This window comes from Acomys minous (genome assembly GCF_964271855.1).
Source record: "Acomys minous genome assembly, chromosome: 2".
Classification (NCBI taxonomy): domain Eukaryota; kingdom Metazoa; phylum Chordata; class Mammalia; order Rodentia; family Muridae; genus Acomys; species Acomys minous.
Genome location: NC_140484.1, coordinates 141,208,166 through 141,230,787, shown reverse-complemented (window position 1 = coordinate 141,230,787; position 22,622 = coordinate 141,208,166). Strand labels below are relative to the sequence as shown.

The window sequence follows — 22,622 nt, the reverse complement described above, 5'->3', positions numbered from 1 at the left end:
CCCATGCAGACTTCAACTGATTGCCCTGCTTCAAGTCTTCATCCCTCCAAATCTAGCCTTTCTAAATGATGCACCCATTGCCCTTCTTCAAACACCACGAAGGACTCTTCACAGGGCTCACAGACACGGCCAGGCACAGTGCTGGACACACGTGTCCTACGCTCTCCTCTCTGAGGGTACCTCCAAATGCACCCCCGCAGTTTTTGTTGGTTGCGTGAGTCTTGCTGCTTCTCAGCCCTGTACTTACGCATTTGGAATGGCTCTGCTTGGAATTATCCAACCCTCCACCTCATGCTCAACTCCCATCCCTACCAAGTCTTCATCCTGATAGACCTACGCCTGGTGATTCTTCATACAGGAAGCCAGACCAAGTGTGGGAAAATGGCCTTCCCCCTACATAGCCTGCCAAATAGTAAGCTGTCATCTGCAACCTCTATCTTTTTTAGACAGTGACTCTCAAATCTGACTGAACTTTATAATCATTTGGCCCCAGCCTTAGAGACTATAGCTGAATTGGTGTGAAGGAAGGACTCCTGTGACCTGGCTTTGGAAGACAGTGCTGAGGGATCCAGCTAGAGCTGGGAACTACTGGGATAAACTGGGGGCTGCCTGAGGACATGCTGTGTCCCAGTGTGTAGCACAAGGCAGGGTGGGTGGTAAGGCTCAGAGGATCCTTGGTGATGCTTATTAAGTGGTGGGGCAGCTGGCTATGTGTGGGGTCTTTTCTCTCCCGTGGCCAGGGGCTCCTAGAGCAATGCTACAGTTCAGCTGCATCAGAATCCCATGGCAACTTGATGGAACATACCCCTCTGGGTCTCATCTCTAGAGATTCAAGTCATGTTTTAGAACTCATCTCAAGCATATCAGACTGCAGGAAGCTCTCTTGGAGCTCCCCTGGCCCCTGCCACACCCTCCCAGTACCCAGAGCTCCAAGCTGGACTATGCAGGGCCTTGCTTCTGCTCTCCATTTCCTTCCATAACTCCCACAGTGTGCAGGGAGTCAATTGGCTTGTCTGCCTTTCCTAGATTCCCCTTTCAGGCATAGACCATGATGTGCACCACTGGCCCAAGCACAGGCACATCCTTACCCGTTTGCTTCCCCTCCTCTCTAGAAACAACCTCCAATTCAGAGCAGAAGCCCTTCACCCCAGCTCAGGTGGGGAAGCCTATTAGTTAACATGTTAAGACTCTGGTCAGTTCTAGCTCAGCACCCAGAAAACTAGATAAATGTTAACTCTTGTCCTTGGTGCTGTTGCTCATGAAAGTAAGTCCTTTGCCCACTCTTATCTAGACCCTCAGCCTACATTCAGTCCCAAACTTGGGAGAGGCCAGTACAGCCTCCAGCACTTGCATCCTGCTACTGTAATTGAAGATCAGTTTGCCTGTCGGTACACAGAAAGCCAGCCAGAAACAAATATCTGTATTTCCTTCTGCAAAGTTCAGGAACTCTCCTAGCTGCAGCTTCTCCTGCCCAAAGACATCCTGAGTGCCGGCGTGCCCGTGTGTTCCTTCGTTCATGGCCTTTCTTTGAGGATTGGTCACATGGAATTTTGTGACTTTATGGCAGAAATACTGGGCCATTTGTGGAGTGGCCAATTTTTTATTAGTTTCTTAAAACTGTCAAAAAAGTTAACCACAAGCGTGGCTGCCTAAAACAACAGAACTTTTTTTCTCATGGATCGTGAGCCCCAAATTTAAATCATGGTGCCAGCAGAGCCATGTCCCGCCAGCGGCTTTAGAGGGTCATCCATCTTTTTCAGCATCTTCCAGCAATGGGTGGTCCCTGGCTTTCCAAGTCTGCAGACTCATCAGTTCAGTGTGCTGTGTCTCTGTGTGGGCCTCCTCTTCGTGTGTCCATGCAAACCTTCCTTTCTGTTCTCAGTTACTAAACATTGAATTTTGGGCTCATCCTATTCAAAAAAGCTTCATCTTGAGATTTTGAAGATAAGGATATTTTTAGAGGCTTCTTAAGACCCTATTCAGAGGTTCTAGGTAGACATGGATTTTGGAGGAGAGAGACCAGCCTACTATACTAAAGCTGGGAAAACAGAAAGGAATGTTCGTTGTTTTCTGATCATAAAGGCTAGGGTGGCCTTGGCTAAGAAAGACCACCTGCTCTTAAGCATGCTCACTGCATTAAAAGAAGTTGATGTAATTGGCAGGAAAAGCATAGTGCAGACATATTGAACCTTTGAAACAAAAGCAAAAGTCAGCTAATAATCAGGAAGGGGTGTGTGTGTGTGTGTGTGTGTGTGTGTGTGTGTGTGTGTGTGTGTGTGTGTTGGAGGCACATTTGATATCCAAAAATTGAAAGTGAACAGGAGGCTGGCTCTGGAAGCTCCTATAATAAGGTGGAGATGGATTTTTGAGAAAATATGTATGTATGTTATATACACATATATTCTTTCGGTATAAATATAAATATATATATATACATAATATTTGTCTTTCAATCTATGTATTTATGTCTCATTATATCATAAGCAGAGAAACAATCCTAAGAATGGAAAGAATGGCTTCCCATGAAACTCACACCTTTAGGAAACCATGGAGGCTGTCCTGACAGGATCTAATGGTGATGCTTAGCATCCCCTTGTCAGAGCTGATGCTCCTATCTTAAACTGTAGCCATGAAGTCAAGTAGTCAACCCCCTTACTTTACTTGATACTAGTCCGCATCAATACTCACCTCATATTTTAGAGTGCAAATGGGGATGGTTATGGGGTGAATGCTGCATTTGGGGACCACATGACTTAGCTCCCCATAGGGTTCCTCTACCAGAGAGCCTCTGTGCATCTTGTCTGGAGTATACAGATATACACTTATATAGATATACACTTATATGGATATACATAGCAAGTACATAGAGAGTCAGCCTGATAGGAGCTGTTTGTCTGCCTCTGCTTCCTTACAGGACTCAGGGATTGACATTGGGGACATCACAGCACGGAAGGCCCTGAGGAAGCAGCTGCAGTGCAAGACCTTCAGATGGTACCTGGTCAGCGTGTACCCAGAGATGAGGATGTACTCTGACATCATCGCCTACGGGGTGGTAAGGAGCCAGCGGGGGGGGGGGGTTCATTCAGAGGCAGAAAGAAAACAGGACCGGGGTGGGATGTTAAGAGGGGAGGGAGGGATCAAGGCTGCTGTCACCACTGTAGTAAGCTATGATACACTTGGGCTCAGCACTGGCTGATGGACCTTCGAGAGGCTTTGCTTTCACAACCTGAGCCTTTCCAGCCCCGCTGAGAGAGGACCATGCCTCACCCTTACAGTCCTCTGTGAGTCACATCTGGCCTCAAATCTGCATAAACATGTATAAAGAATAATTTAGTTACAGATTGCAAAGTAGCATAGCTGAATCCCACTGGCACTCACAGCTGGGATGACTGGGGTGACTGGGGTTGTCTTTCAAACACCTGTGTGCCTTTTTCACCCCCAGGCTGATGGCCCCCTTTCATATTTGGTTTGGGTTTGGGGATTTTGCTTGGTTTGTTTGTTTGTTTGTTGAGACAGGGTTTCTCTGGGTAGTCTTTAGACCAGGCAGGAACTCAGAGATCCACCTGCCTATGCCTCCTGAGTGCTGGGATCAAAGGGGTGTACCACCAAAGCCTGGCTTCCTGTTCATGTTTGAAGCTTCCCTGGGAAGAGTTCTGAGAAAAAAAAAACCATCCCAATCCCGAACTTAGTGAAGGATTTTGTGGCCTTGTTTGTTGATGTGCCTGTTTCTCCAGTGTGTGGTAGAGGTACCAAAATGGAGGATGGAGTGGAGAAAGCCGCACTGGTTCAATCTTGCCCTCAGGCTGCGGGCGAAGCTTTCTGGATGAAAACTTAACTAGTTTGTATGAGGCTCTGAGTTCAATCCCCAACGCTATCAAAAATACAAAGTAGAATGAGATCTTGACCTTTTCCCACCTTACAGACTGTGGACCTAAGTTTCTTCATCTGTTAAATGGGGTATGTTACCCCGGCCCTCACGGACTAGAACTGAGTCAGAAATGTGAATGTATTTTCTCTCTCAGTTTAAAGTCCTTTGACCATGATAAACCATTCCCTCATCCAACTAATTTCAGGACCTTCCACTCTTAAAGTGTTTTATGTAGTTATAGTTGCTATCTGAGTGTCTCCTCTACTGACTGGTAAAGTCTGAACATATAATTTTTTTCTATGACAGTTAAGCCCTTGCTTCTACTCTGTGGGGATACTTATATTATATTCAGGTTACATATGAAACTGGCAAAAAAAAAAAAAGAAAGAAAGAAAGAAAAAAAAAAAGAAAAGAAAAACCCTGACTTGTCTCTGACAGAGCCTGAAAGACTAGCTGAAATCACATCAGTTCTTTGCTTTGGAGAGCGACCCCTCCAGCCTTTTTGATATACCAAGATGAAAACTTGAAGGCAGAGCTGAGGCCTCTTTGGTACCCTGTGATCAGAGCCGAGTTAAGGGCTTCTCCAGCAGGGAACATTGTGTGTGCAGCTCTTGCCTGGGAGTGTGAGGGGTCTTCACTGAGAGGCTGGACTCAGAATTAGTACCCGATCTTCTAGCTCAGCACTCAGTGGTTCTGAATGGCACAGAGCTGGACACTAGACACTCTCCAGGTATTGATTGTCCAGGAGGTTGTCCTAAGCAAGGATGAAGTATTGCTTCCGTGAGAGCCCCATGCATGTTTGCACCCCCAAACAGTGACCTCTTGCCTTGCCATTTCTCAGGCTGGGGTTGGGGGTGGGGGTCAGAGCATCTCCTCAATAGATGCTACCTACGACCGCAGGTCCTCCCTTATCTCAGAAGCACATTGCATTGTGTGATGATGCCCATCACCAGAACCGTCCGCGGGATGAGCTCTTCTGATGCTCCCTAGCAACAACAGCATGTGCTACTTAGCCACCGATAGATCCAGTCCTAAGAGAATACTGTGGGTCCAAAGAAAGTTTTAGAACCAAACCTCCATGAGCCACAACTAGCTTCCAGACCCGTGTTCTCATCAGGCTATTGCTGGAGGTGATCGAGATAGCCACACCCACCAGGGGAGGCAGAGGAAGCAGGAACAGTGAAAGTGTTCACATGAAGCCATTGCACAACCAGGTCTTAGGCAAAAGCCCTCTCCATCCTCCATGTAAAAATGTCTTACCTTCCACATATATGCAGAAGCAGGTTTCTCTCCCCCCCACCCCCATCCCCCACCTCCCCACGCGCGCGCGCACACACACACACACCTGATGACAGAGACAGACACAGCCTTGTATCTGCCACTCTGGGTCCATAGCTCAAGCTGTCTGCACTCTGTCATGCCAAAAGCCACCCAGTCATCAGCCCACAAAGATGAGCTTGCTAGCCATCCCCAGGGCTGGCAGAGGTCAATGTCCTTTTAATGTTCATCTACCAGCCACTGTACAAGGTCCAGACAGCTTCTCCCTCCCCCTGTCTCCTCCACATGTCAGTGCCTGGCTCCTTCAGGCGCAAAGACACGCTTGCTGGTCCAGAAGCGTCATGAACTCTTAATGAGGGCCATGCAGGATGCAGCCACAGGCACAAAAACATTTGCTGGGTCTGAGTCGTTCTTCCTTAGTAATTAGTTTTATTCTAAAACACAGAGGCCAGATGTCTTTGCAGGGGCAGCAGTTTTTTAAAATCTTTTATTTTCCATCCCAAATCATGCTCAAACTGCATCATTCAGGTCAAATAAACTTTTGGGTCACTCAATTGGGCCAGTGTCAAGTCTGTAGCCCAGACCATCAACCCGCTAATAGGTCCCATTACTGCTCCTTCTGCTAAAGGAACTGTGCGCTGCACTTTGTGTGTTTCCCCTGAGCTCTCTGTCTGGGAGATGGGGCATCTTTGGATGAATCCCAGGTCTGGTGCTGAAAGTTAGAGATGGAGAAGCAACTGGAATCAGACATGGCCAGCTTCTGGGCATCTACTCTGCAGTTTCTCTCTGTACAAGCCTGGCAGTGTGCACAGCCTCAATGGTTACAGTAACCCACTCCAAGGGGCACATTTTATAGTATCAGGCTCACATAGCCACACATGTGACAGAACAAGCTTAGCTTCCAAGGTTAGGCATACTGTGTCCCTGTCACTTGCAAAGCAGTAGTGCCATTCATTTGTTCATTTTCTGCAGACACTTATTCAACAAATGGCAACGCTCTGCTCCATGGCCTGGTCCAAGCTATGTAGAGTGAGAAGACTAAGACGCAGTATTAGTGATGAATGAGGAGGCAGAAGGCAGGAAAGTAGAGAGGCACAAGAAAGCAATATGCCAAGTGCTGCAGTAAGATCCATGAGAGTGGAGTGGGGCTGGAGAGATGGCTCAGCAGTTCCGAGCACTTGCTGCTCTCGAAGAAGAAGACCTGAGTTCAGTTCCCAACATCCATGTCAGGCATAAGTGCCTATAGTTCCAAGCCCAGGGGATCTGGGCATTATAGGTACCAACACCCAGGTGCATATACCCACACATACACACACACACACACACACACACACACACACACACTCACGCACACACACTCACACATGCGTGCACACACCCTCACATACACACATGCACCCCCCACACACACGCACACTTAAAATTAAAATAATTTTTAAAGAGAAATGAGAATATTAAGGAAGCATAAGGCGAGTGATCTCACCCCCAGACTTGGTTTGCAGGGTAACAGTCAAGCTGAAACCAAAACAAGATGTTGAAAGCAGTCAATTTTCTTAGCATAGAGACAAAATCACAGACCAGGAAGCTGGGGAGGTGGAGGGGACCACGTATTTGCCATTACACCACAGTCCCAGCCTATGGGTTCTTCTGAGATCTAAACAGGATTCATTTGGGAGGCTCCTGGCACATCAGTGCGTTCATCACAGCGAGTTTTCTCGAATGGCTGCAGCAGTAATAGAAGACACTAACAATTACTGCTGCTGGCTACCAGGCCCTATGCTAAGCCCTTGCAGATACTATTTCATTTACTCTTCAAAGCATCCCTGAGAGCCAGGCACTATTATTATCCTTATTTTCGAGGGACAAAAACAGACAAGAGAAGTTAACATTCTCCAAGACCGTGGGGCCAGAGTCAGCACTGCACCCCAGACTGTCTCTCTAGCTCCACTGCTCTACTAGGCCACCCACTTGGTAGGGGAAGGATGACACAGAGCTAGGGAGGAATGTGTCAAATGACACCCATCTGCCACCCAGAGCCCAGGGCTTGGGACCCGGGCAGAACCAAGCTTAACAGGACCTGGGAGTCTCTTTGCTCTAGTACCTGGCAAGTCTTGATAACTGATCATAGGTTTAGATCCTACATCCTCCTCGTCATGGACCATGAGAGAAGTTCAAGGGACGTGTGTATATCCTCCTCCCGCAAAGCCATGGCTAGCAGTGGGCACAGGCCCCATGACAGAGCAGTGCCCACTCGGATGCCTCCAGCCTCTCTCAGGTTCTAGCCTCCCGCCCGAGCAATTGCACAGCCACAGCTCTGTGCCCTAGTCTCCCTGGATTCTCTTTCCCAGTCTCCCATCCTAAAAGGGCGCCTTGAGGTTGAAAGAAGGGAAAGGAGATGATGACACTATGAACTTTCTGGCTGTGTGTGTAAGTTGGGAAGCCGCGAAAGTCCAAGCAGGGGTCTCGCTTACTTCTGTCTATCTGCCCTGTGCTTTGTCACAACTGACTTCCTCAGTTTCCACACACAGCACATCCTCCACACCTAATCTCATTCACCCATCATTCTGGTGGCCACTACCCACAAAGCGCATTTCAGTGATATCTGGGCTCATTTAGATCCAGGATAAAAGAACTGTCATGTGGTCAAATTCCAGAAAGATAAGGGAAGAGGGAGAACAATTCATTCATTATAGACCGTGGCTTGGTACCTTGTGCTGTACTCAGTTGTGGGTGGTGAGAAGGGCCTTGTGATCCTCAAGCCATCCTTTCTAAAGACTCAGAATGGGCTTTGGTCATGAGGGCCATTAACTGTGGACTCTCATACCCAGGCTGTATTCTGTGCGTCATGAGACCATGCCCATATACTTGTGAGATATTTTTTTCTCTCTCATCTGTTTCTACCAGACCCCTCTCTTTTATTCCTCCACCAAGCTGTCTACTCTGGAGAGCCCTCAGCAACTGGACCACCCTTGGGGGCTGGTCAAGGCCCCTGATGGATCTGCAAGATGGGGGCTGGTCAAGCCTCCTGATGGATGTGCAAGAGGCACAGAACACTGTGTCCCAGAGGACTTCCAGGATTAAAAACAAACAGCCCTGTTAGCCACTTTGCCCAACTGTTGAGGGCAAAGGCTCTTCCAACTTTGTTCTATGCCCAGAAAAGAATGAAGATCTTAGTGCCTCTCACTGTGCACTTCTTGGTTTCACACAGATGGTCCTAGCTGCCCAAAGACAGCTTTCTGTCTAATAAGTGTCATGATTTCTCATGGAGTGTGGGCCAGTCCCCACCCATACCTTTATGTAAATAAATAGCTGGGGCCAGATGACATCATTGTGTTTGGTGACCTGGGTTTGATGAAGAAGGTGAGTCTCTCTGGGGAACACGCTTGCCTCTCCTAAATTAATCTGTGTGCTTTCTCTCTTCTTTCCCTTCGGGTACGGCCATATTTCCTCTGATGATCAGCTACAGAATTCCCTGAAGACTGATTTGTGTCTTGACCAGGGCCCAGATACAGAGAACATTCCCATCGTGTACATCTGCCATGGGATGACACCTCAGGTGAGTCTTCAGGAGACCCCTGTGCCAAGGATGTGCCTGTGAGTTGTAGGGTGTGGAGAAGCACAGCTGGGTTCTGCCATGGAGTCCCCGGGCCCAGCAATCTCTGGTGTACATCAGGGCCAGGTTGTACCTTCCTTGCCTGGACAGAACCTTGGAAACTGCGTGTTAGGTGCCAGGATCCTATGGAATAGAAAAGGGGAAGGAGATACGTTTTACAGAGAAACCCCTGCCTCCTTCTGGAAGGCTGTGATGATACAATAGGCAGCCACTGGCCAGTGTTGCCCTAGCATGAGAAGTGTCCAGATGAACAATGCCAAAGTTTAAGTCCGGAAGAGAACGGTGACTGAGAAAGATGCTTTAGTATCAGTTGGTGGGAGTGTGCTTCTTTGTTTGTTATTATCTGCCTACATGCACAATTGAAGTGGGGCCAGGCTATAAAATCTCATGGCCCACCCCCAGTGACCTTCTTCCTCCTGTATATCTTCACCTCCTAAAGTTTCCAGAACCTTCCCAAACAGCAGGGATCAAGGGTTCAAGTACTTAAGCCTATGGGGGACATATCGCATTGAAACCGTACCACTCTCTTTATGCTAACAAATGTCCTATCAAGGCATTAAGATAGATGAACTGTAAGTGTGCAGATTAATGAATTTCCATGAAGTGAGCATGGTCATATGAACCAGAGCATGTGTTGGCCTCCACATCTGTGAGCTACATTTGTGGATCTTGTAAGCTGCTCATTTGTTTTACTGTATCCTATTCTTTGTTAAGAATATGCTGTGAACAGCTGTAGTGGTTTTAATAAGAATGGCCCCTATAGGCCCATGTATTTGAGCATTCAGTCACCAGGGCGTGGCACTGTCCAAAAGGATTAGAAGGATTAGAAGGTGTGGCCCCGTTGGAGAAATGTGTTACTGGGGGTGGTCTTTGAGGTTTCAAAAGCCTATCACAAGCCTAGGGTCTCTCTCTCTCCCTCCCTCCCTCCGTCCTTCTCTCCCTCCCTCTCTGCCTATGGATCAGGATGTAGCTCTCAGCTACTGGTCCAGCACCTGGCTGCACACTGCCATGCTCCCCTCCGTGATGATGATGGACTAACCCTCTGAAGCTGTACCCAAGCTCCCATTTAAATTCTTTCTCTTATAACAGTTGTCTTGGCCGTGGTGCCTCCTCCCTGCCATAGAACAGTGACTAAGACAAATACTGTGAGTCCTGCTGCAGTGATCATACATGCTCATGTCTTTCGTTTCCAATCTACCCTTATTTCCTTTAGATTTACACTTAGGAATAGATTTATTGAATCATGGGGTTGGGGTATGTTTACCTAATTCAACATTACCTGTGATAATCTGCTCATGTGACCCAAACAAAATGCCATAGGCTGGGTAGTTTAAGCAACAGAAATGCATTTCTCACAGTTTTGGGGACCAGGAAGTTCAAGAGCTAGATGCTAGCAAATTTGGAATCTGGTCGTGGCTTACTTCCTAGCTATCAGGTGACCTTCCTCTGTAGTCACAGTAAGGCAGGGAGAAAAAGGACCTCCAGAAAGAGGTGCTGATGCCAGGCATCACAAGAACACTAGTCGTATAGGATCGGGGTTCCACCTTCATGACCTTCCTTAATGTGAAGATTTGGAGAAGTCTGAGCCTATCCCTGATGAAAAACCACAGGATGACTCTGAAAGAAATTCTAGGACATGAATTGTGATAGAGGTCAGGGGTGTGATTGGTGGACTTTGTCATCTGAGCAGAAGCCATGGAGATCTAGAGGGGGGAGGGGGAGAGAAAGTGGGAGGGAAGGAGGGGTAGCTGTCAGACCCTTGCACTGAAGTACTGAAACAGATTTGCCTGTGAACTGCACTGTTCTTCAAGGAAAAAGAAGGGTAGTGCCAAATGCTGGGGAGGACACCAAGACCATCAAGGATGCCACTGCTACCACAGGCCCAGGCAGCAGAGACCCCAGCCAAAGACCCTTGGTGGTGACTCCTGGAACCTCTGTAAGTTGCTATGGCAATGAAAATGCCGGAGATTCAGGAGAAACAAGGGCAATGCCGCGGACCTAAGGAGGCCTGGGCCCGAGGCTTGATCTTTCAGTACCACTTTAACTTTTTCTGGTCCCTTAGTTTATTATACTCTGTTGTAGGGTATAATTTTATGCTAAAATATATGAGATATAATTAGACATTGTAGGGGTTCCTACCTTTGTGTGCAACATAGTCACCATCCTACTCAAGGCTGTCATCCCTGACAGCTTCCTGTTTGCCCTTTCAGTCAGCATTGCTATTCGTGGGTAGTGATAGTTTTGATCTCTTCCCAATTGACTAGCGACACCTGGACCAGTCTGCCCATCTATAAGTGATGAATCTTAGGCTGGACCAACTCTAGGCCCAGCTCTACCAGCTATGACAATCTGCTTGTCTCTAGTCCTTTTGTTCTGAAAGGCACTCGGCTGGAAGCTGAGTCTATGCTGTGGTTGTCAGGGATGCTGAGAGCTGCCTTCATAAATAAGCCTCTTCCTGTGCCCCTGTGCCAGAGTCCTGGCAGGAAGCGTCAGGCTTGATGCCTTCTCCTCCCAGGTTCACACTTTTAGGATCCAGGAAGCTTGGGACCAGGCTTGGGTCACAGGTTACCAGAGAAGGACTCTGTTGTGGCAGGAATTGGTTGGGAGTGGACCTGAGAGAGCCAGAGAAGCCAGCTTATCCTGGAAGTGGGTTTTTGTCCCTGGCCTGCATTTCTGTATCTACCTACCAACAGGCAAAGGCACTTGTCATCTGTCCAGATGACCTGAGTTCAATCCTTGAGACCCACATGGTGGAAAGAGAATTCGTTCTGGCAAGCTGTCTTCTGATCTTCTACACACACACACACACACACACACACACACACACACACACATGCACGCGCACGCGCGCACGCGCATAATAAAAGGTTTTTTTAATCACTCAAGAAATGGAGCAATAGCTCAACAATTAATAGCTCTTTCAGAAGACCCAAGTTCATCTCTAGCACCCATACCATATAGGCCATAATTGTCCTTAGCTCCAGGTGATCCGTGCCCCTCTGGCCTCCACATGTTCTCACATGCACATACAGACACATAATTATAAGATAAAAAATGAAATTTGGGGATAGGAGCAGTGGCTCAGTGGTTAGCAGTACTCCAGCACTTCCACAGGACCTGGAGTGCTTTCCAGAACCTACTTTGGGTGGCTCACAACTGCCTATAAATTTCAGAGGGTCCAGTTCTCTCTTGGAACTCTCAGAGGTACCCAGTGTACATATATGTAAGATAGAAATTAATCCTTTTTAAAAGTTATTGCTGGGCTTAAGCCATACCACTCATTAGCCAGGTGCCTTGAGTAGCTGTGCCTTGATTTTATTACCCGTAAGCGGAGTTTATAGCATCTCTCCCCTTGTAGGGTTGTTACAAGGATTACAGAGTGAGTGTACATGAAGCATTCAGACAGTGCAGGCGGGCCCATGGCTGTTGTCCATCCTGTGTAAGCAGCTATTATTACAAGGCTTGAGCTTAAACAATAGTAGTCATTTGCCCACAAAAGAATAGCCTTAACAGAGAGTTGAGATTTCCTTCCAAACATAAAAGGACACACCTGTTCGTCTGAGGACAAGAGGACTCTTCCAGCCGCTGGCTCAGGTGACAATGACACCCCTATCATCTCTGCCCATGGCATGTTGGTAGGCTTTTTTTTTTTTTTTTGACATTATGACCCCTAAACTGAAAAAATCACTAAAGTTTTTCCCTTCTGTGACTCTGGCCTCTTTTCACTTTGAAACAGATCTAAATGATGTAGGTCAGGCTGGCCTCGAACTCAAGATCCTCTTTTCTCCACGAGTGCTGGGATTTTGGCCCTGCTCCCTCACAGTCTGTGCTTCTTGTCTGTCACCACATATGCGTTCCTCTTCAGGTCATCTTGAGTCTACCATATGCCATGTATCATTCTTGATTTGGGGGTACAGTGGGCAGGACCCTCAGGATTTGGGGGTACAGTGGACAAGGCCCTCAGGATGTTGGTTTTCTCAAACTCCTAACAGACTATTCTCTACCTTTAAATCTGCACATGGTCACCACACAAGGGGAAAGATTGTTCCTCTTTTGAGTGCTATCTGAGTGGCCTCCTTTGAGTTTCATGACTTGGTTTCAGTCAGCCACGGCCAAGCCTGGTGGAGGAAGAAGGGTACAGAGGCAGCCCTGATGGGTGGCCCAGTCCTTGCTAGCCCTATAAGATGAGCAAGTAATTCTACGTACATTAAAAAGGTATCTGTAGGTGTTTTTCTACAAAGCACTGTTAGACTGGGATGAACAGGTCAGAAACAAGATGCTATCATCGTCTTTGGTGTGACCTTTCCTACCCAGGCAGAAAACCAGGCATTGGTGTCTTCAGTGTCTGTAAGTTAATCAGAAGGGAAAGAGTGCAGACAAAGGCAGATGTAATACTCCTAGGAAATTGCACGCTCTTAACAGGCCTGTTAAACAATGCCCTAGTGTGACAGCCAAGGGACATTTATGCTACTTCTAGGTCTTAAGTATTTTTCTTTTTTAAAATGACATGTATTTACTAATACACCCCAGTTGGTGTGTATGTGTGTGCACGTATGTGTGCATGTGTGTGTGTGTGTGTGTGCATGCATGCATGCATGCATGAGGAGAACAGAGAACAAATTCCAGAAGTTACTTATCTCCTTCCACTATGTGGGTCCCAGGAACCAAACTCAGGATGTCAAGCTCAGTGGCAAAGCACTTTTACCTGCTGAAGCATCTTTTTCTTACCTTTCTAAAGTTTATTAAATGTCAAATGCTCTTCAACCATTAGTGACTTGGTGACCCTTGTAGATTGACAGCCCGACAGTGTGGTCTTCCCTTTGGTTCTTGCAGCTTCCATTACCCAGTGCCACAAACTGAGAAGCAGATACAAGAGTGACTTATCCCTTCACCCCCAGTTCTGAAGAAGTCCAAGGTCAAAGTTCATCAGGGCTTGCTCCTTCAGAAAGCGCCAGGAAGGGATGTGTCCCAGGCCTCTCTCCCATCCTTGGAGCTTCTTTAGGTCCTTTCAACATGGCTCTGATTCTTGATGTCAACTTTACACTCTTACGCACACTCTCATTGATTTGGGGGTGGGAGCCTGCTCTAGTGCAGTGTGACTTCACCCAAACTTAGCTAATGATACCTTCAATGACCCTGGTTCTAAACATGGCTCATTCTGGGAAGTGAAAGTTAGAACTGGACATGTGAATTTTAGGGGTGCACAATTCCACCCATCAACCTCCCCACTCCCTCATAAGGACAGGCATGTACCTGGGAGCCTTTCACTTCCTCAGCGAAGAAGCGTCTCATATAACTTCCTTTTCTAGCTCATTGGCTGGGCTGAGTCACATGGGTCTATCTGGCTACACAGATGGAAAAATGTGAATGTCTGGGTACCCATAAAGACTTATCTCCATCAAAATAAAAGTCTCTGAGACCATTTTACTTCTGAAAAATAAGCCAGAGTATCTTAGGTGTGAATTGACTTACCTGATGGCATCATCCGTTACCAGCAAGAAAGGACCCTGAAGGGGGTCAGTACTTTAATCTCTACTTTTTCTTCACTTTCACTTTTTCTTCTTTTTTCATCCACTCATTCTTCAGATACAAGACAGGTTATCTTTCATGAAGTCATGTTTCCAACAGTTGTATTTCCCTTGAAGGATAAATACATTTGGCGTAGTGGTAGGAATGTTTATAGAGTGAATTATAGTGGATGCCAGCAGTCTCCAAAGCACAAGAGACCGAGAGACAGCTGTACTAGGAGAAGCTGGTCTCACAGCTGGACTAAATCCTCAGAAAGAAATGTCACTCTGATGGAGTTGTGACACCCCCAGGTCTCAGGGAAGGCCCCGAGCAGAAGAAAGCATAATGTTGCTAATCAAATTAGTGAGGGGAAGCTGCTGGGAAGGGTGCTAATTGGTTAATGAGTAAATGTAACCATTTTATTTAAATTAGCAGCAAATTTTAAGCAATCCTCAAAATAACTGAGAATATTAGCCCTAATTAGTGTAACAGCCTGGAAAATTTCTTCTAATGGGAAAAATACAATAATGGGGTCTCTCCACAGACTCCATCCAATTAATCATTCGTTCACTCACTCATTCATTCATGTGCCCATTCACTGGACATGCACTGAGCTTTATACCACTTGCCGAGTCCCCAGCCCAGAGGAGGAAGACAGGCACAGATAATTAGCTTCCATGATGAAAGACTGCACCTACTGCCCCAAACACACCATTACCCCACAGGAGGTATATGAGGTCAGAGAGAACAAAAGGAGTCTCAAGATTTCCTCCATCTATTCTGACAGAACTTTCTAGAACACGGGCTGCACACCGAGTTGAAGTGCTTCTCCTCTGGGAAGGTACGTTCTTGGCAGTAGAAGAAGAAAGGTGGAAGGGATTTGAATTCCTCCAAAAGTCTGTGAAGCTCTAAGTTTGCCACATCAGTGCTTCAGGACAGGCTTTGACTCAGGAAGTGAAGAACAGAGTTGAGCTGAAAGAATTCTGTTCTATCCTGAAGATGAATTTCACGCCAGATCAGCAAGAGTGTTTAAGAAAAACTAAGCTAAGCACAGAGGAGGAAATTGACTTTGTTGCATTGCATTTTTGTCATTTCCTCTTGGTTTTAAATTTTCATTTATTTCTGTGGTATAGACGATTGAACCCAAGTCCTTGTATGGACCAGGCAAGTACCCTAGTAGTGAGCTACATCCAGTCAAGTCCTCTTCTTTGTTTTTAAGTGTTCTCATTTGGGTGACCAATGGGTTAATTGGTTAGTTGGTTGGTTGGTTGGTTCATTGGTTCGTTGAAAGATAGATAGATGGATGGACAATGAAAAATACTGTTTATGTCATTGTCTACTGACAACGTTCCAGAAGTTTACATTTGCCAGTGGGTCACAATGTTACTCTCATCCCTTTCCTATTTGACAGTGCCTCCTAAATAATAGATAAATGATACATGGATTGATGGATGGATGGATGGGTGGGTGGGTGGATGGATGAAGTGATAATGGTTAGGTGGGGATAGATAGATGATAGATAGATAGATGATAGATAGATAGATAGATAGATAGATAGGTAGGTAGGTAGATAGATGTGAAAATGGAAAACATTGCTTATCTTCTTGTCTATGAAAATTTTCTAGAATCTTCCATTTGCTAGTGGGTCACAATGACACTCTCACCCCTCCTCCACTTGACAATGTCCCCAGTGGTTTCAGGGGCATTAAAAACACCTCATAATTTGTGCTCGCATCTCTAGACTTTTCATGTAACACCCCAGAGAGAATTGCAAAAGTTTTGCTTTCTGTGCCAAGAATTTAAATGGCTTTGCACTTGTCAGTGAACTTTGGCAGATGTCTCCACTTCTCCACGACTTTTATGTGTAAATAAATAGAATGTCAGGCAAAGAGTGTCTATGCAGTTCGCAGATTGTCCCTGTGTTTATTTTCTGTCATAAGAGTGTGCCCTCCCTGACTCTGGACAGTGGGTAGCAGCTGATGCCCGACAGTGCAGGGTCGCACAGAACTGTGCTCTGGGGAAGCCTCACGTGGCCTGCTAGATTGGTTGGAGCTGTGGTTCGAATGTGAAATGTCCCCTATAGGCTCACATGTCTGAGCACTTGTTTCACAGCTTGTAGGGCTATTTTGGAAGGTTGTGGAACATTTCAGTGTTAGAGCTTTGCCAGAGGGAGTGAACCATCTGGGTTTATAGCTCCACTTCTCTGCCCACTATCTTCTTCCTGACTGTGTATACAATGTGACCAACCACCTTGCACTCCAGCCACCATGCTTTCCCTGCCATGACAAGCTATAGCCCTTAAACTGGGAGCCAAAAGTAGCCATTCCATCACAGCAAGAAGGAAAACCTTGGTTACACTGATCTCTGCTAGATTCAGGAACTCACCTCACACACCGTCCCAAGGGCCATTATTCATGCAGAATGTGGAATAAGCAAAATCCTCAGGACATCACATAGACTGGCCCCAAGGTGGCTTTACAATGCCCCGCTCTCCCCTGCCCTCTAATAATCCTTCCTCAGTACCTTCCCACAGAGCTGCTATTTTGGTGTGGAGTTGTTGGTTGAGGGGTGCTCTCCACTATGGAGGATCCTGGGAAATGGCTGATACATAGTGTGGGACTCTGGATCAGACAGCAAGGGTCCAGTCCCAAGCCTGCCCACACCATGGGACAGCCAGGGCGAGTGAGTGAGTTGATGCTCCCAACATCTGATTTGTGCTCTAATCTGCGAACACAAGATTATGGTGTACACATCTCCTTCTGAAACTCCTGGGACAGGAATGGCCTCACGCACCCTTGCAGCCCTGGAAAGTGTCCATGGAGACCAGGTGTCTCACCTCCTTGCCTGGGACCTATAGTCCAGCAGCTAGCTCTCTTGTCTCTCTGTTCTTCAAGGAAGCTGAGTGCACACGTTGCCTGACTGTGCTTCCTGTGGTCTCACTCTTTGCCTGCTGTCTACTGAAAGGATGGATGCTAACCTGGCCACTCGGACCCCTACCCCCACCCCCATCCCCACCCCGCCCCCCCTCCACCGCACCCCCATCCCCACCCCGACCCCCACCCCCACCCCCATCCCCACCCCGACCCCCACCCCCATCCCCACCCCGCCCCCCCCCTCCACCGCACCCCACTCCACTCTGCCGTTCACCGTGAATTACAGATCTATTGCTTAGTCAGTGTCTGACCCGGCATTGATCAAGTTCCCGACTTCTTCTCTTCACAATTCAATGTGCAGCATAGCTCAGAGTAAATGCTAGCTACAGGTTGTTACATTAGTTATATTTACTTATATTGACGCGGGTATGCACACATTTACATATACACGTGAAAAATCACTACGTATCCATCTTGGTTTACCCCTTCTACTTATTAAACCTTGGTGTAGCTTTTGCCAGCCTCTCCTCATGTGGTTCAAAGAGACAAAGAGGCCCCCGAGTCTGTGCAGATGTAGGCTGTAAATCCTAGAACTTCATGGTGGGGGCTAAGTCACACCCAGGGTTAACCTGCCTAGGCTCAGAAGAGGAGGAATGGCCATGGTACAATTTACCAGTGCCTCCTCCTTTATTCTGGCTGCTCCCAAAGGCACAGGTGACACACAAAGGCCTCCCTTTGTGTCATAGTCCACCACCGGATTGCCTGAGGTTGGCCCTGGTTCCCAACCCTCCTGGGTCTGCCTCCTCCTCCTCTGCGGGTGACAAGAGGGTCCTGCTGGCCCCCTACCTCTGCTGCCTGCTTTAAAAATGTAGATTATCTGCATTTCTTTCTGAGGACTCCTCATGGAAGTAGAGGCCCTGGGTGGGATACTCGGGGTTGAGGTACAGGAGTGACGGGGGCAGTGGGCTGTTGGAGGCACCAGGTGCGAGGCCATGGTGTCACGTCCTCTTTCCACACAGAGTGATGGTGAACTCTGAGCTCTTCCTGCAGCTTCAGTGCTAAAAAAAGGAGCCGCCTGATTTGTTATTCACGCCACATATGTTCTTCATTTCATGTCCAAACTCCGCAATTAGAGTCATCAACAGCGAGTTTTGCATGACTTTTATTAAACTCCCACAGGCTGGGAGCAGGCTGTCATTAGCTGCACTGTAGTGCCCAATGTTCTGGCTCTTAAGCAGAAAGCTGCTGTCTCTGGCCCCCTGCCCACATTTTTTTTTGCAGAGCTTTGCTTCCCACATGACTCTGGCCACAGAGACAAGATGGAAGGCCACCGGTGGCAGAAGGGCTGAATTTAGATCCTAATCTGGCTGTGCACACTTAGGCAAGTCACCTGCCATCTCTGAGCCTCAGCTTCCTGCAGTAAAATGGGCAAGGAAATTGACCAATAGTTAAAATACCAAACCTGCATGTGCCTAGCACCAAGCTCATCCTTTTGCTCAACTTAAAACCCTCTTTTAATGAGTGTTTTTGATGGTAAAAGATGGATTATAAGACTGACAACAGTGTGCATGCAAATTTCCTGTGCAGTCTTTCCAGGTGCCTTTAAAAAAACATTTCTCTTGTCTAAGCTAACATTCCCAGCGGCCTGTGGAAGTGGGTGCTCCCGGTACCCTGTTCTTACTAGGCAGGAACTGGGGCTCACAGTGACCATGGACCCCGTTCCAGGTAGCAGAGCCTGGCTTTGTCACCCAGGTTGTCTGCTGCAGAGCCCAGACTCAGAGCAGACTCCATGCTGCCTTCCAGCTTTCTGACCTGCAGGACCCCCTGCTTTCAGGGAGACCCTTGGCTGGAGGAGATAGGACAAGGAGCCACACAATGTGGAGTGATTCTGGGGGGCTCCTGGAGACAGACCAGTTACAGCTGCTGCTTGAATAAAGGCCACAGAGGGAACACTAGGAAAGAAAGTCCAACCTAGAGAACACTGATCCTTCTCTTAGGCTCTAAAGGGAAACTGGGTCTAGCTTGGAGGGTTCTCCCAAAAATGCTTGTGCATGAGTCTTAAGACTGGAGTCATGGTAATATGAACTCTAGCCTTCTCCACACTCTCTGGCTCTGAGCTCAGGCCTCAGGCCTCTGTGCTCTCTCTCTCAACTCCTGCAGGCCAGGTGCCTGTACCCCTTATCTTGAGTGTCCCAGTTTCTCCCTGAAGAACTGACATCCAATCTAAACTACTTTCTTTCTCTCTTCCCCATGTCTATGCCCTAATCCCAAACCTACCCCCTTGGGGAAGTTCTCTCTCTCTCTCTGCATCCTCTTCCTAACCTTCTCAGGTCCCAGAGCCCTGTCCACTTCTGTTAACACTCTGATGTAGCATCTGCATGAGTAAAGGCTAGCAAATGCGAAGACTATCACTGCTGGTAATGGGAGGGGGTTGCTTACTTGTTTGTTTGTTTGTTTCTTTGTTTATTATTAATGGGCTTTCTCTAACCGTAGATTATAAATCCCCAGACAGCAACGATGTTGCTTTGTTTCGTTGTTGTTTTGAGGAAGAGTTTCTTGTAGCCTAGGTTGGCCTCAAACTTGCCCTGTAGCTGAAGATGACCTTGAACTCCTGATCGGCATGCCTCCACCTCCCAACTGCTGAAACTGAAGGCATGCACCTTCATGCCTGCCTGAAGACCTTTGTTGTCCAGTGAGTCCCCAACACTCAGTCCCCTGCTTGTCTCAGAGCAAATGCTCCAGGCACCTCTGGAGAGCAAAGCTGCTGGGTTTTTGAGTAAATGCCTTAAGCACTCTTCCTCATTAAGCCCCAACAACCTGTACAGAATGATCTGCTTCCTGGAGGCTTTTCCAAGGCTCAATGGGGGAAGTCCAGAGGCATTACAGGAAACACAACTAGCCCCTCAGTGCATGGAGGTTCCTGGCTTTGTTAGTTTTCGTGCTAAACTCCTCATCAACATATGGTCATCACTGTGAGGTTAATGTCAGAATTCGTGTCAGTCTGTACCTCTTCTTTCAGACACGACATCTTTCCAGGAAGATGTGCAGATGGCAGCCTGAGAGACGTGACACTTGTGGGGCTGGAAACTAGGCCCCACACCTCCTTCTTGACAGTAGCTGAGAGTTGTGGTGGGCACAGGGTGGGCAGGGGTGAGATGCTGTCATCCTTCTCTCACCGCATCTGCTGCCAGCACATTTTGCTGGCATGTGCAGCTGACCTGCTTTTCCATGTGACCCAATTCTCAGATGAGAGCTATGGGAGCCTCCTCAGAAGCACAGGGGTCTGCTGTTGGCAAGGCTTAAGTCACCAGCGAGCTCCCTCTCCTGCAGCTGCCATACCTCATCACTTGCAGTGGCATGATGGGACTGCTCCCACCACGGGAGTCAGGAGAAAAGAGTGGGCACTATAAGGAAACAGCATTCTTCGCCCTGCGTGCCAAAAGTACAGCGCCTCTCAGAGGCACATCCTCTGTCTCCCATTTGGAGCAGGAAATGCGGAGAAGCCCACATGGTTGCACACGGACACAATGATGCCCTCTGCATCCAGGGTTGGCCCTCAACAAGTAGGCTAGTACACTGCTGGTCCCTGGTCACTGACACTGACACTGACATTTTGGGTGGAGTAGTTTGTCATTGTGCAGAATCACCACCCTGGGGTCCTGATCACCAGTGGGATCCAGACACCACCAAAGCTTTCCTGTGCATTTTTGAGGCTTCCCTCAGTACAAGTGACAGAAAGGAGTGAGAGTCAGACACACTGAGTATGGACGCCTGAGCAGTGTCTATATCCCGGAAGCTTAGGGAGATGCCTGAGCCATTTTCAGAAAGTTCCTAAGGAACTGTGTTAAGAATACATGATGGGCATAAATGAATTCTCCAGTTTGATTTTCCCAGCTAACTGCATTGTCGCATCGTCGCCTTTGTCCCAGCTGCTTTTGCCAAAGCCTGCTTGATGGTGCAGTGAGCCCTGGGAGGGCAGCTCTTTAGTGGAGCCCTTGAGGGCAGTGCTGTGTTAATATGCTGGGAGTTTAAGTAGAGCTGAGACTTCTAAATCAATCACCAGGACAGCTTTATATTTTCCTCTGCTCAAAAAAGTACACTATTCACTGCAGTTACATGTGTGGGAGTAAGGTTGGCTTGGGTGAAGGACACGAAAAGCGAAAAATTCTGTAACATTTTCACTGTGGGAAAAGGAACTCACTGGTCTTAATTCTTGCAGAGCTGGCTACAGAAAACATGAGCATTTATGTGCTAGCTCTGCCATCCTTGGAAGGGTCTAAGCTGCTCAGAAGTTACTCAGTTTTCTTTGGCTAGGACATGATAGATGCTTAACAAGTACAAGTTAAACAAAAGAATAAGTGGGAGATTCGTGAAAGCTTTTTAAGGAAGTGTTCACAAAGAGGAATGGGCCAATAGTTGCCTTCTTGGCCCTTGAAGGGTTTTCTGTGATAGCAAGGTGGCCCTGCACCTGTTCTTGGAACCTGCATGATACATGCATAGTGGGAGAGCCCCCGGGTGGCCATGGCAGTGATGGCTCTGATGTAGGAAGTGAGTGAGAAGACGCACGGAGGAGTATGGTTTCTTCTGCCCAGAGTGTGCTAGGGAGAAATGAAGAGACAAAGTTGTCCATCGAGGAGGACTACTGGGCTGAGAAAGGTGTGCGCTCAGGTTTGTTCTCAAAGGAAAGCAGTGAGCTGGCATGCTGTGAGGCTAACAGGGAGAACCAGGCAAGGAGATCAGCCTTTGGAGAAAGAGGGTATAATAAACTAAGCAACATCTCAGGGTGGGGACCGGGTGAGGACAGGAAGGGGATGTGATCCAAGGACAGGAAGTGGGACTGGTCCTGGACTACATGGGCTACATTGCCAGTGAGTGGGGCATCTGTGGGAGAACAGTGAGTCTCAGTGCTGGTGGGGTACCCAGAGGAGGATGCTAGTCAGAATAAAAGGTTTGAAGCTGAAAGTCATGTCAGTGATAGCCTGGTTATGACACATAACCTCTTTTATTAGGAACAAGCTCTTCAAGTAGTACGTGGTAGCTGTATTGGACCAGCAAGAGAAAGGGCTTCCTTGTTTCTGGGGTGCTGGGCAGGTAAGAGTTCAGGATAGCTGCCCGAGGGGGAATAGTAAGTCCCCTGTCCCGGGGAGTCATTTATCCACAGGGCTCTATGAAGAAGAATGACTCCGGTCAGGAAGTGAGGATTGTGAAGAAGGCACTAAGAGGACAAGCCTGGAAGAATTTCCAAGTTGAAGTTCAGGGGTCCCTAGTATATTTTCATAATACATTAGTCCAATTAACTAATGTATTTGAGTGTGTATATGGCAAGTGGTGTGCAAGGTGAGAAAATATGGTAATTGCCCACAGGGAACCTGGGATCTAATAGGGACCGAGGGTACAATGGTGACACCATCACCAGGCATGGAGCACTAGTCAGTCCCCCCGGTGCCGACTGCCCTGTAGCCACTGTTAGCCCTGCTTTCAC

General features: G+C 47.6%; 1 protein-coding gene across 1 annotated transcript in view; it reads left to right on the top strand.

Moving 5' to 3' along the window:
- GALNT18 (polypeptide N-acetylgalactosaminyltransferase 18) overlaps window positions 1–22,622 on the top strand; it is a 296,749-nt gene that overhangs the window by 251,624 nt on the left and 22,503 nt on the right. Inside the window, exons 8-9 of the mRNA XM_084772992.1 lie at window positions 2,915–3,052; window positions 8,607–8,702. Of these exons, the coding sequence (XP_084629118.1) occupies window positions 2,915–3,052; window positions 8,607–8,702 (234 nt within the window). The remainder of the gene's footprint in view (window positions 1–2,914; window positions 3,053–8,606; window positions 8,703–22,622) is intronic.